The following is a 15,079-nucleotide window of genomic DNA, read 5'->3' as shown; positions in this document are numbered from 1 at the left end:
CTTACTTAAATACGGATGAAAACAATATTGATTACAATCATGGCTATACCAGAGAAATAGGGAGGACTGTATACCAAACAAATGAAAAAAATAACATGAATAAAGTTGAAGACCAGACACAAGAAAAGCTCAAATTATTTCTTAAAAACTTTATTCAAGAACTGTGTTAAATTGTTAACAATTTTAAACATCTGTATTGATTTTTTTTCTCAAGATTTTTATCTCTTGCTATTGGAAGCAAAATATTTTTTGTGTGTACTAATATACAAGTTTGATTTTGACACTTCTGTTTAGTACTTTATACTGATAATGGTATTTATGTCAATTACTAGTGATAATAGTATCGCCATTGATAAACATTTGGTATGTGAGGACCTAACTTAAACAGGAATTTATTATAGAAAATTATTGGCCATGTAAGCTGCATACTCACATAATTAAATTAAGTCATTGTATGCTAATATTGTTTTTAATAATGTAAACAAAATAATTTCATGCCATGATAAAGAAAAGACATAAGATTATATTCATTAATTTAATCTTACTGGAACAGGAAATATTAAGTAGATAGATGAATGTTTTGGTTTTGCTTTATTGTTAGTTTGCTGTCTTTTAAATGATAAATACATAAATATAAATTGGAAAACAAATACCACTTAAAAACTACTACAATGTATATATATACAAACTGAACTTACATTTTACATGACTTAATTGGTTTCTATAAGAATTCAGACATTGTTAATACTGGATATGTTGGTGTGTTTTTTATTATTTTTTCTTGTTATAACTATTAATCGATACTGTAGAAATATGCAGATATTCATTAATTTAGATGTATACAGAAGAGTTGACATTTCTCATTATTATTTTTCTAGTAAATACATCTTTTATGGGAAAATAGATTTAAAGCTAAAAATTAACAAAAACTTGCTATATATATAATTAAAACCTATTTTGCAAGTAACTTTTAATATCACATGATACAGTATATATGGTAAAATATATAATGAAAAGTAATGATAATAAATTAGGTCTTATTTTTATACAGACCAGTTATAAATTTTCTTTCTTTGAATTAGCAACTTTATATATATGATTACTAATTAGCACCATAGGACTAAGCTTAAATTTTAGTGTCAACTTCTTGCAGGGAAACAGAGAAATATATAATTAATGAAACATATTCAAATCGATAATATAACTGTATCAAGTTGGAATGTAAATGGACTTGGGCACAAGCACAGAGATGAAACATTTTTAGAAAATATAAAATATGATATAAATTTTTTACTCGAAACATGGAAAGGGGACCTATCTGATATAGATATTCCTACTTTTGACTGTTTTTCAAAGTCAAGAGGCAGAAAAAAGAAAGCAAGGAGATATAGTGGAGGTATTATAGTTTATATTAAAAAGGAAATAAAAAATGGTGTTATACACATGAAAAATATATCACAGTCTGCAAATAGAATGTGGCTGAAGCTGGATAAAACATTGTTTGGCTTAGATGAAGATTTATATCTTTGTGGCATATACATACCACCACTTAATTCTCCACATTATAATAATGAGTATCAGAACCTTGAGTCAGAAATAAGTAAATTAGCAGGGAAGGGAAAGATTTTAATTAGAGGGGATTTTAACTCTAGAGTATCTACTCATGCTGACTTTGTTCTCCATGATGACAATAATGATTATTTATCACATTTATTACCAGATAATTATAAGTCAGATTATGACATGACAAGAAGGTCACAAGATAAGATATTGAACTCTCAAGGGAGAGAACTTTTAGATCTCTGTGCTACTGCCCAACTCAGACTATTAAATGGTCGATTTATAGGAGACATTTTGGGTAATATAACATGTTTTAATACAAAAGGTTGTAGTATTGTAGATTATGCAGTTACAAGTATGAGTCTGCTCTCTTCAGTGAAATATTTTAAAGTGCAAGATCCATCACCATTATCAGATCACTGCCAGTTGGTAACTTATATAACATGTAATTTTCAGATCAGTAAACTTCAAAGCCAATATATAAAACAAAAGTTTAATTATAAATGGACTAAACTTTCTGAAAAATTATTGGAAATGGAACTGACTAAATCAAATATATATGAAGAAAAAGGCAGGTTTCAGACAAACAAATTTGAGAAAACATCAGAAGGAATAAATCTTGCAAGTAATGCAATATGTAATATTTATAGATTATCGTGGATCATCTCAACGAGATTGATTTTTCTCGCTTGAGCTGGTACAGCGAAAGTGAGAAAAGCAAGCGAGTTGAGATGAACAATGATAATCTATTTATCGCTATTTTACCTATGACGACGTTGTCAATTTCATCATGTTCATGTCAATTTCGTTAGCAACGCCACGTGGCCTCCTTAGTTTCTAGTGATAATTATTTTATCTATCAGAAAAGTGTATGATAAAAAATTGTTTTAAAAAGGTAAAGAAAAAAATAAAGCACCATGGACAGATAATGAATATCTGGAATTAAGAAAAACTGTACAAAAGATGGGTAAAAAACTAAAATTATCTCCCTTTGACCAAAACTTGAAATTAAAATTTTTTCATTATAGTAAACTTTTGAAAAAAGCATATAAATTTAAAAGAAAGCAGTATAAACAAAACATATTAAATAAACTTAAAAATCTGTCTCCTACAGAGTGTAAGGAATTTTGGAATATCTTAAAAGGAATTAATATAAGAGAAACAAACTCAAATGATTCAGCACTTTTTGATCTTAATGTGCTAGCTAAACACTTTAAAACACAAGGAGAACCAGATAAAATAGATGAAAATTTCAAAAATTTAATATCTAAAGAGGTAGGAAACAGAGAACAAAAATTAAATGAAAAACAAACAGATGACCCTATTAAAATATCTGAAATAAAAAATGTTATAAAATCACTAAAGAATGGTAAAAAGTAATAGTACCTGACTTTGGACCCAGGTGGGTCCAAAGCTCAGGTACTATTACTTAAAGATTTTTTCGTGGGAAAAAAAATCTTTAAGTAAAAAATAAAATATGGAATAAATATTCCCGCCATTTTTTATTTTTTTTTTCTAAAAGAAACACAACTTATTAAAAAATAAAATTTTATTAATAACGCGGACGTGATAGTAAGCACCTTTAATTGACCAATCAAAATCAAGGATTTTATTAACCAATCAAATTGAATAAATTATGGGTTTTTCCAAAAATTTATTATATATACGGGAAGATTTCCCATATATTTTATTATAAAAAAATTATTGAAAGAAGATATACAGATTTATAGAGTAAATATGTGTGAAGAACGTATAAAATATTGGACCAATATTGTACAGAAGAGAGCTTATGTGAAAGAAGATAAATTAGATGATTATTATTCTAGTGCAATGAATAATGCACCAAAAAAGATAAAAATTGATGATAATCAATTAACATTGGATCGTTATATTTTACCAAAGGAAAATAAAGAAGATATTGTAGAAGAAGTTATTTTACCAGAGGAAAATAAAAATGTTCATGGAGTAATAAATATTCCCCCAGAAAAGGAACTTACAGAAGAAGAATGGGATGAGAAAATTAGATTATATAAAGAATCAACAAAAGGTTTATATAATTTTATTGATAATGTGAAAATTATTTCACCAAAAGGAAAAAACAATATTTTACCAAATGATAAACTATATGTTAATGGAAGAATTAATGATAATTATGATCAAGAATTGATGGAAATCAGAGAAGCTAAAGCGCTTCATCGTAAACATCATACTTATGATAAAACTGTTAAAAGATTAAAAAATAATTATATTGAATGGAGTGATAATATAATGACCGCATATAAATGTATTGTATTTGGATATGCTAATTTTGTAAGAGTACCATCTGCTGAATATAAAGAATCAGTAAATGATATATTAGCAAAAGAAGAAAATTTATTTGAAAATAAAATTTGTACTATATCTTATAGAGATAAAATGAGATATACTAATACTACTAATAATATGATGAATTCTATTAGATATTTATGTAATAAATTAGATCTTGATCCATTACAAAAATTTGAATGGTGTAATATTCCAAAGATTGAAAAATATTTGAATGTAGGAATTACAATTTATTCAGCTGAACGTGAAGGTGTTATTTATAAAAGTTATAAATATCAATATATTATATATTTAAGATATAATATTGATAAAACTTATAGTTTGTATTATAATATGTATAAAACTAAAAAATATCCAATTGATTATAGAAGTGTAATTTGTAATAAATAATTTGTATAATTATTATTATTGTATATATGTTATTAATTTAATAAAATTTATCATGCGAAAGCACAACTAAAACCTTGTTTTGTTATTATTTAAAAAAAAAAATATGGCGCCAATATTTATTCCATATTTTATTTTTTACTTAAAGATTTTTTTTCCCACGAAAAAATCTTTAAGTAATAGTACCTGAGCTTTGGACCCACCTTTTTTTTTTTTTTTTTTGCTGTGCAAAAAAAAAAAAAAAATGGGTCCAAAGTCAGGTACTATTACTTAGTATACACATGTATGTAACAAATCGTTGTGTTTTAATAAAAGAAAGTGATCATGATCAATATAAGTTTAATTGAAAAATAAGTTATAAAATATAACAAAAATGTATATGTACAATAAATTTGTCAAATTTGATAGTACTTGTGAAATTAAGGCATACATATAATCATTTATATTATATGCCAAAAAGAATCAAATCAAAAAGAAGATTGAATATTTTTATAATAAAATTGTGTGTGTGTGTGTGTGTGTGTGTGTGTGTTAATGACTGCTTGTGGAATGACTAGCACCAACACACTAGTCAGAACTTCTGTGTTGGTACCAAAAAAAGGGGCATAAACTGCGGAGTTACTCTAGTCCGTTCGTCCCGAACGTCCAAAAAACTTTAGTTGCCTCAACCAAATACTAAAAAACTTGTACACAAAATAAAAAAGAAGATGTGGCATGAGTGCCAATAAGAACACTCCGCAAAAGACTAGATGACACAGAAAATAACAGTTACAAGTCACCCTACGGCCTTCAGCAATGAGCAAAGTCCGTACCGCATAGTCAGCTATAAAAGGCACCGAAATGACAAAGTAAATCAATTCAAACGAGAAAAGAAACAGACAAATTATGTACAAAAAAATGAACAAAACCAAATATGTAACACATAAACAAACGACAATTCATGAATTAGAGTCTCCTGACTTGGGACAGGTACATACAAACAGAATGCAGCGGATTAAACATGCTAACAGGATCCCAACCCTCCACCTTATGTGGCATGAACGCCAAGGAAGAACTCTCCAAAAGAGACGAGGTTACACAGAAATTAACAACTATATGTCACCATACGGCCTTCAACAATGAGCAAATAGGTAAAGAAGACAAATCTCTATCCAAATAACAATTCAAAAGTAAACCATTATAGGTCAATGTACGGCCTTCAACACGGAGCCTTGGCTCTCACCGAACCACAAGCTATAAAGGGCCCCAAAATTACTAGCGTAAAAAAATTCAAACGAGAAAACCAACGGTCTAATCTAAATAAAAAAACGAGAAACGAGAAAAAAAAGTATAAATTACACAAACAAACGATATCTACTGTACATCAGATTCCTGACTTAGGACAAGTGCAAACATTTGCAGCCGGATGAAACAATATTATAACATCACAACATAGAAAAAAACACGATAAAACGAAATTCAAAAGAGGAAAGAAATGGACAAATGTATAGGCCACTGACATGCGACAGGCACATGCATAATGAAATAAGGCGGGGTTGAACATGTTAGCGGGGTCTCCACCACCTCCCTAACCTGGGACAATGCTTATCTCCACATACAAAAAATTGAATTTGAAATTTGGTAGCGTCACTTTTACCGTTCAAGAGTTATCATGTTCCTTTAAAAACATAGAAAATGCTGAATTTGCGTTTTCGTTCTTTTAAATAAGTTTGACTCAATCAAATTTTATAAACCTTATGCATATTACCCCATAACAGAGCTCTATCAAGTTTGATATTGGGTGGTGTTACTGTTTTTTAACCTTAGTTTGCCTCAACCAAATGTTTTGAAACTTATACACAATGGTAATGGTCACTAAACAGTAAAAATTACGTGAATCCTGTATCTATGTGTGGAAGTTTACTTGTTTTTTTTTTCACAAGCAGGGGCATCCGTGGCCCATAGACATATTGTACATTTATTTCAGTAAACAGTTTATTTACCTTCTTTGGATTCTACTTCTATTAGAATTAACTTGCATATTTTTTTTGGATTGCGGTGCAGTTTGATAACAGACAGTGACCAGCATAAAAAAAGTGTTTCACTAGATTGAGCTCTTTGTCTAAGTGTACTTTAAAGGTTCTTCGCACTGAGTTCAGTTTATTGATATGCGTATACCTTCATGTTATTTTTAAGATGCTTAAACAGACTATCCATATCAACATGTCCATGAAATGAAATCCAAGGTAAAATGATTGAACCATTTTGAATTATCCATCACAACTGGCAGCACATGGTGCTACTAGAACAGTAAATATTATTTCTTATTTTTCACGGCAATTAAAAGATTTAGTTTTCATTTGATCAAAACATTCTTCATATCAAAAATTGAGAATGGAAATGTGAAATGTGTTTGAGAGACAGTAACATGACAAAAAAGCAAAAAGCAGTCAAAGGTCACCAATGGGTTTTTAACAAATTGAGAAAATCCCTCGCATGGCGGCGGACTTCAGATGGCCCCTTAACAAAATGTGTACTAGTTCAAACTCCAATATATAAAACCGATCTTACAATTAAAAACATACAAATATATCTATATATTTAATATAGATATAAGAATATGGGATATGAGTGCAATCAGACGATTCTCCATATACTTCAAACAAAATATACAAGTTGTACCATGAGGGCAAAGGTCAAGATCATATAAAGTTTCTCGTGCCACAAGACTCACCATGTTATGACAATACATCTTCATGCTACATATTCAGAAGCAAGGTCAATTTTGAATTATACTTCTAGGTCAGGGTAATATACAAAGGAATACACTGTATAATGATGAAACACCCAAAGTGCATAGGTCAAGAGTCAAAAAGTCATAGTCTGGTCAGGAGTTCCATGCCAAAAAAAAAATACACAAAGCAGTCCTGCACGAAAGTTCATAAGGTACACGTTATGTCTCATGTCATGATGCACTAAACATGCCGAATACAGACAACATGGGTCAGGTACAGAAACAGAAGACATGTATCTAAACTCAATGGAACAGTACTTGTATTTCAGGTCACTATATACAAGTGCCTTCAACATAGAACATAAACTCTCGCAACAATTCAATGTTAAAACCGTCTTTCACAAAAGTTTGAGCAGGATTTTTTGCAACGATTATCTTACCACTGTTAATTGAAAATCGGATCGTGCAGTTATGTGAATAAATTAAAACGGTAAATTAGACATCAAAACACTTAAAACTAGGGTTTACCATTAATTTCTAACCTAACCATGTGATAGCACTATGGTAAACTGATGGAAACACATGATATCATAGTCATGAAATTGACAATTTGAATATTTGCAATAGTACGACGAGAACAATACAAGACAGAGTAAGAAACAAATGAAAGTAATTATACATACGAATTTTTAATCACAATGCACAAATAAGGAACCGTAGTTTTCATTCATTTTATTCATTTAAAATGTACGCTCGCGTTAAACAAGGGAAATTAACGCTGTATATTTATATAAACGATCAATCTTGTAAATATATAAATAATAAACACCAAAAATTATTTGGATGTTTTGTAGATTTGAAGAAGACATTTGACTCAGTTTGGAGACTAGGCCTTCTATATAAATTGATCAAGACTGATGATATTAGACCTAAATTATATAAAGTGTTAAAAAATATGTATGAATGCACTGAAGCTTCAGTAAAATATAAAGAAAACATATCTGATTCAGTATTTATAGATAGAGGCTTGAAACAGGGTGACAGCCTCAGTCCTAATCTTTTTAATATTTATATAAATGACCTTCCTGAAATTTTTGATAGTGACTGTAAACCAGTTAATCTTAATAACATGTCATTAAGCTGTCTTATGTTTGCCGATGATTTACTTTTATTGTCTGAAAGTGCAGAGGGTTTACAGAAGTCTTTAGAGAAATTAAGCAACTATTGTAAAAAATGGCAGTTGTCAATTAACATAAATAAAACTAAAGTGATAGTATTTCAACAAAAAAACATACCATACACTAAAGCAGAGTTTACTTTGGATGGTTATAAAATAGAAAAAGTATTAAAATATAAATATCTAGGTAATATTATAGAGGCTTCTGGTAAATTCCATACATCACATATGGAACTATCAAAAAAAGGCACAAAAGTTCTATTCAGTTTGTTTAAATATATGAATAATAATTATAGAAAATATACCTATAAATATACATAAAAAACTATTTGAATCTTTAATAAAACCAATTTTAATGTATAACTCAGAAATTTGGTATATGGACTACTATGAAAAAGTACTAAGGTCTCAGAGTAGAGCAGTAAATAATGATAAAGATTTTGATTTACTTACGTCAGTTGATAATAGCTTTATTGAAAAGGTGAATTTAAAATTTAGCAAAATAATTCTAGGTTTAAGTAAAAAAGCAGTTAACATTGCATCAAGGGCAGAGTTAGGACAATATCCAATAGATGTATATGTAAAGGTTCAAGCACTAAAATATATGGCAAGAGTATCTAACACAGAAATTAATCCGTTGTTATATGATGCATACTGCACAACTAAACTGTTGGATGAATCATGAACCTATTCTTGGTATACTTTTGTAAAAAATATAATTCATGAAAATAATTTAAATATATCTGATATACAAAATATTGACTTCATAAAAGAAAAATATAAAATGAATAAACACATGAAAGATTTTATGCAAGAAAACTATAAAAAGCTGTTCTTTAAAAAATTGAATTCTTTAACAGAAAATAATAAATTATTTATCTATAGTAAAATCAAAAAGAAATATGAAACTGAGCCTTATTTACTTAAAGAGAATAACTTTGAAATAAGGAAAAAATTACTAAATTAAGGGTAAGTGACCATATTTTGGAAATTGAAAGGGGTAGATACAAAAATATAAAAAGGGAAGAACGTTTATGTCAACATTGTTGTCTAAATAAAATAGATGATGAAGAACATTTTTTATTTACATGTATTAAAAATAAAGATTTGAGACTTGAATTTTTACAGAAAGTTAGAAATACCTATTCTGATATAGATAATATGGATAATGTGGATAAATTGGTTTTATGTCTTTCGTGTCCGTCAATTATGCAGTATACGGCTCCATTTGTTAAAAAGTCATGGTCACTGAGGAGAGTGGACTCAACAACTGCATGATAGATACTTAATGTATATAATGTTTGTTCTGTTGTTGTTATTTTTGTATGATGTATTGTGTTCATTTATATATGCCTTCAACCCCATTGGGGTATAACTGTGCATTTATTCAATAAACTATAAAACACAAGACGTGTAAATCATCAGAAGTTATATTATCTACGGAATTCTTTACAATTATTAATATCAAAAACCATATAATTTTTGACGATAGTTGAATTGTTTTACACTATGAAGTTTTGGCCTGTAAAGGAAGTTGTTGATTTTCCATCTATTTGTTCAGCACGTCGCATACGAAAAAGTAGACCACAAATGCGTTAGGAAACAAATTAAACTTAGGCCCAGGACAAACAATCCAATGTTATTGAACTGTCTGTGTCAGTCAACTGTAACTGAACCGTATCAAATTGAATGTTCTGCTTTCAAAAGTAAATGTGTTCTGACCGAAATACTATTTCACAATTATGACGTAAATGTTGTTCTATATTGTGAAGTTTTCCAAATGGTGTTTTCTCACAATAGATAAAAGGCGATAGGGCAGAGTACAAGAACTTTTAGTAGTCACATACTTTAAAACAGCAACAAGATGAAGATCTGTATTGTATTTATCGCTGTTTGTATTGTTCTTTGTAAGGTAAGACGATTCCACAAGCCAAATAATGAAAATACTTTAACATGTATATATTTTGATATAAAACTTATTTTATTTGTAACATTAGGTTTGAAGGAACCGTTCAGAAATCAAATATGTAGATTATCGTTAAGAGACTATGTTTCTTTCAAAACATTACTATAAAGATAGTCAGACTAAACCTGAATGTATGTTATGATGCAAATAAAGGCAACATCAGTATACCGCTGAAACAAATCCGGATTACAAGCTAAAACCGAGCTGAAACACATCACCTATAAGAGGAAAACAACGAAATAACAGAGCACAGAAGTGAAACAAAAAACAAACAACAATTGAAAAATGCAACATTCACAGAAACGAACTATAAGTTAACATATTCCTGACTTTGTTAACTAGTTTACTTGTACCCATAGTAATCTTTAGAATATAGGAGATCGTGGGATGAATGAACTTATCATGTGTCAGATAAGGTCATGTCCAGCACGTTGACACGATTTTTATTTATTGCTTTCTAAAAAAACAAAACACTAAAAAAACGAACATTTGTGAAATATATAAATAGATAAAGATAAAGATATTTTTTAATACAATTAAAATCCTTTCGCATTTGAAAGTCCAGTATAAAGGTACTTTTTCAACTTTTTTTCCATTTAACTCCCTCATCCAACAAAGATGGCACTTTATTACTTAGATCTGTCCACAGCGCTTTTCTCCACAAAGAAACGCTCACAGAACTTGAAAATAAGGGTTTAATATGACTAAAATGGATTTAAATGACTAAAATGGGTTTAAATGATCTAGCCAAATCAGTCTTAGTTCAACTTTGCCTGAGTGATCTGGAATTTATTTATAGGTTAGATAATACTTGGTCATGTTATGAATATTTAAGTCCAAGGCGAAGCTAAGAGCTTAAATCTTCGTAAAACATGAACAAGAATTATCAGACCAATTTAGAATATATTCACACTTTTGAGTGACCTTACAAAATTATTCTCTCCCATTGTTATATGTAATCCTTTTTGTTATCTATTAATCATGTGTTTCTTTGTCTAATATGTTCTCCTATTTATTTGTATTGTAGTCCTGTAATATTATGTTGTCATTTCAATGTTATATTTAACTTTGCCATTAAAGTGCGAGGTTTGGCATGCCACAAAACCAAGTTCAACTCACCATTTTTATTCCCCTTTAAAAATGTCCTGTACCAAGTCAGGAAGATGGTCATTGTTATATTATTGTTCGTTTCTGTGTGTGTTGCATTTTAATGTTGTGTCGTTTGTTTTCTCTTATTTTTGAGATATTAAGATAAGACGTGACACAGTACTTGTTTATCCCAAATTCATGTATTTGGTTTAGATGTTATATTTGTTATTCTCGTGGGATTTTGTCTGATGCTTGGTCCGTTTCTGTGTGTGTTGCGTTTCGGTGTTGTGTCGTTGTTCTCCTCTTATATTTAATGCGTTTCCCTCGGTTTTAGTTTGTTATCCGGATTTTGTTTTTTGTCCATGGATTTATGAGTTTTGAACAGCGGTATACTACTGTTGCCTTTATTAAATATTCAAACCGAAATAAAAGTTCACTTTTTCATAATGAAGTGAATGTAAAACATAGGTAATGATCATTTCAATGGATGGAATAAAATAACACTGACATTCGTCTACTAGGACCAAAAGGATAAATTGTTTTTCTTCTGCTTCAGGTCAAATTTAATACTAATATATCTTGAATTTTTTTTTTTTTTAGAAAGCACACAATGTTATATAAATGGTTGAGGTTTTGATGACAACGTTTTTGGAACTTATGTTGCTTGTATTAAGAAGATTTTAAACTAATTATAAGACAATTGAACCTATATATTGTTTACAAAGTCAAAATATTTTTTTTAAAAACAAACCATCAGCTGTGTACTTCTTTATTTTGAGGTTTGATATAATACCAGAAGACTATTTTTATAAATTATACTTTGGCATTGCACAAGGGAAAGGTTTTTTTAGACTTTTTATGACGTCCTTCACTAAATATGCCGGATGTGTACTGGTTGATGTTATATTCGGGGAAAATATTTATCTATACGTTGAATTGATTTTAAACTAACTTGCAGTAACTTTTTACGGCGGGTACTCGTACATTTGTGTTTCTTTCTTCCTGTCGATTTATCCGTCAATCCATTCCCAAATGATTTTTACAGTATATGTGATAAATGTGTTTATTCTGGTTGGTCTGGATACCTTTTACCACTTTAATGTTATATCTTATATGTATATACAGTTTCTAAAAAGTTGTTTTTTTTCGAATAAGGGAATGCAAAGTAATAAAAATAAAGCAATCTAGTAGTTATTCTATAAATCTATGCTGCGCACGACAGGAAACATTTCCAATATGCTGAATTTCGGGTCTAGAAGACGAAAATTGTTAACACAAACAAACTGTCTACAAGTAATTCAAGTCTTTTTTTTTATAGAATGAATCCTTGTGATAGTGGTGTAAATACTTATATAGTCCGAGTCGTTTATAACAAAATGAGTATTTACTCATATGGTTCGATCATAGGCATATGTTCCAAATAATACTGATAAGTGTATGCATGTAATTTAGTGTTTTTTCAAGTTGTGGTCTACCAAAATAAAACGTCAGAAGTTGAAGATCATTGAGGACCAACAATTTCTAAACATTTTGCCAAATACAGCTAAGGTTATCTATTCTATGGCAATGCTGTTATTCTATCTAATCTAGTAATTGATATGTTATAAACCAATTATGGTAGGTAGAGTGTTTAGTCTTAGAGGCATGATTGTTTTATTAGTTGTTAGTGGCTTTGAACTAACTGTCAAATAACTGCGAGTACTCTCAGATCTGTGCATTGTGTCTTTTTGTGTCGGGATGTATAAGTACCCGGCTACGTCCACTTCTATTTTTTTATCTATCTGATAAGTTAAGCCTTTTTCAACTGATTTTTATAGTTAATTCTTATGTTGTACTGTTATTCCACTGTCCCAGGTTAGGGGAGGGTTGGGATCCCGCTAACATGTTTAACCCCGCCACACATTATTCTTGTATGTGCCTGTCCCAAGCCAGGAGCCTGTAATTCAGTGGTTGTCGTTTGTTTATGTGTTACATATTTGTTTTTCGTTCATTTTTTTTTACATAAATAAGGCCGTTAGTTTTCTCGATTGAATTGTTTTACATTGTCTTATCAGGGCCTTTTATAGCTGACTATGCGGTATGGGTTTTGCTCATTGTTGAAGGCCGTACGGTGACCTATAGTTGTTAATGTTTGTGTCATTTGGTCTTTTGTGGATAGTTGTCTCATTGGCAATGCTAACACATCTTCTTTTTTTTTTTTTATAGAATTGACATTTTATTTTGTTTTGTTTTTTAGGGTTTCATTTTTGATTCCTGCACAAAAGATTCTGACTGTACAAATGGGTGTTGTGTATCAGCTACTTTTGGCCACCATTGTAATCATAATTTTTTAGCTCTCCATGCGCAATGTCATCTTAGTAATAAAGAATACACAACATGTGGTTGTGGACCAGGTATACAAAGTTTATCAATTGTTTCATAATTTACATGCATATATATTTAGTTACATGGTGTGTTATTTACATAATTCGTATTATACGGGGTCAGTTAATAACATATGAGCCGAGCGCAGCTAATAATAATAATTATATGAGCCGATCGCAGCTAATAAAAATATATGATATATATATAAGATATATATTGTGTATTTATGAAAACCGCACAGACACCGATATCCAGATATCTTAGAAGATGTAATCAGTGGAAATAGGCCATTCCCAGTCAATGCCATACTATTAAAACATGAGCATTTTCAGGACTCTAATCTTATGTAATGTTATTTAAAGAGTATAACTTTTGCAATTGTTAAGTGAAAAAATACCTACAAGACGTAGGTTGGTAAGTTAAAAAAGGACTATAAACAAACACGTAATAGTGTATATGTTTTAAATTTGTGTATTCTCTTGTAGGTTTAGTTTGCAAAGATCATGTCGAGGGGTCTCAAATTGCTATTGAAACACGGCCTGGTGTTGGATATTGCGAGACTGGAAACAAAACAGTATCATCTGGAGGGGCTATAGCAACAGAAGGTTAAGCCAAACGTGCATTAAACATATATATACATTTTAAATTGATGTTGTTTTTATATTGAATATTACTCATTAAAAATTTCAATTTATCCGTTAAAGCATCTTAAATTATAGTCTCTATATAATCATATCACCAATATTGAATATATATATAGAAAGATAAATAGGAAATCATCTTGTTTGAAAAATAAGAAGGGGCGGATCCAGCAATTTTCATAGAGGGGTATCGAACCATGTCCTAATTCTAAAGTATGCATCGTCAAAAAGGGGTGTTCTAACCCCCGGGACAGTCCCTGGATCCGCCACTGATTAGGGGTCACATGTGTCGTTCTCGTCTGCTTTGTACACTCTGTTTATTGCAAGAACAACTTGAAAACGTCTTGATAGAGTCCCACTATGCTTGCTTAAATCTCCTAACATTAAGGAAGTTGTTTACCTGCTGTTTTATTTTTTAACCGAGTGATTTTTGTATACTGTAACACCAAGGGGTTTCTCTGCATACAAGGATGTAATTTGGAAACGACTGTTTCCAACACATTGGGACCGTTTCTGCTACAGTTGATCTACTATACATTAAGTTTTGAACCTACTTTGTTTTTTGTATTTAGGTAAAATAAAAATTGTTCCCTTCCCAAACATTAGAAATCACAATTGTTTTAGACCTTTTTCTCGAAATAACTACTGATGGTTGGTAAAATACCAAAATGTATATGACAAACGGGATGATTTTAATTTCCTTATAGTCAACTTTCCATTTTTGTGTTGCAACACCCCAGTGACACCAGCATATGGAGTATATGTGTCTCAATTGATACGTTACTCTAGAGCTAGCTCAAAGTACGTTGATTTTGTTGAACGAGGAATTCTGCTTTTTCAAAAGTTGCTAAGACAAG

The 15,079-nt window shown here is 30.1% G+C and overlaps 1 protein-coding gene across 1 annotated transcript; it reads left to right on the top strand.

Annotated features, from left to right (window-relative positions):
- Nucleotides 1-9,952: 9,952 nt before the first annotated feature.
- Nucleotides 9,953-14,275, top strand: LOC134713685 (uncharacterized). Its single transcript, XM_063574973.1, has 3 exons — nucleotides 9,953-10,074; nucleotides 13,454-13,610; nucleotides 14,067-14,275. Exons 1-3 carry the CDS (start codon nucleotides 10,027-10,029, stop codon nucleotides 14,189-14,191), a joined length of 330 nt encoding a protein of 109 aa, XP_063431043.1. The 5' UTR covers nucleotides 9,953-10,026; the 3' UTR covers nucleotides 14,192-14,275.
- Nucleotides 14,276-15,079: the final 804 nt, after the last annotated feature.

The sequence above is a fragment of the Mytilus trossulus genome, chromosome 4 (assembly GCF_036588685.1).
Source record: "Mytilus trossulus isolate FHL-02 chromosome 4, PNRI_Mtr1.1.1.hap1, whole genome shotgun sequence".
NCBI classification, from domain to species: Eukaryota; Metazoa; Mollusca; class Bivalvia; order Mytilida; family Mytilidae; genus Mytilus; species Mytilus trossulus.
Note: the sequence above shows the minus strand (reverse complement) of the source record. Positions and strands in the feature narration are given on the sequence as shown.

What these genes read in the sequence shown, in the direction of transcription:
- LOC134713685 (XM_063574973.1), top strand. Translation starts at nt 10,027, where the DNA reads ATGAAGATCTGTATTGTATTTATCGCTGTTTGTATTGTTCTTTGTAAG. An exon ending in TTTGTATTGTTCTTTGTAAG is followed by an intron (nt 10,075 to 13,453) that starts GTAAGACGATTC and finishes TTTGTTTTTTAG; the next exon opens with GGTTTCATTTTTGATTCCTG. An exon ending in AACATGTGGTTGTGGACCAG is followed by an intron (nt 13,611 to 14,066) that starts GTATACAAAGTT and finishes ATTCTCTTGTAG; the next exon opens with GTTTAGTTTGCAAAGATCAT.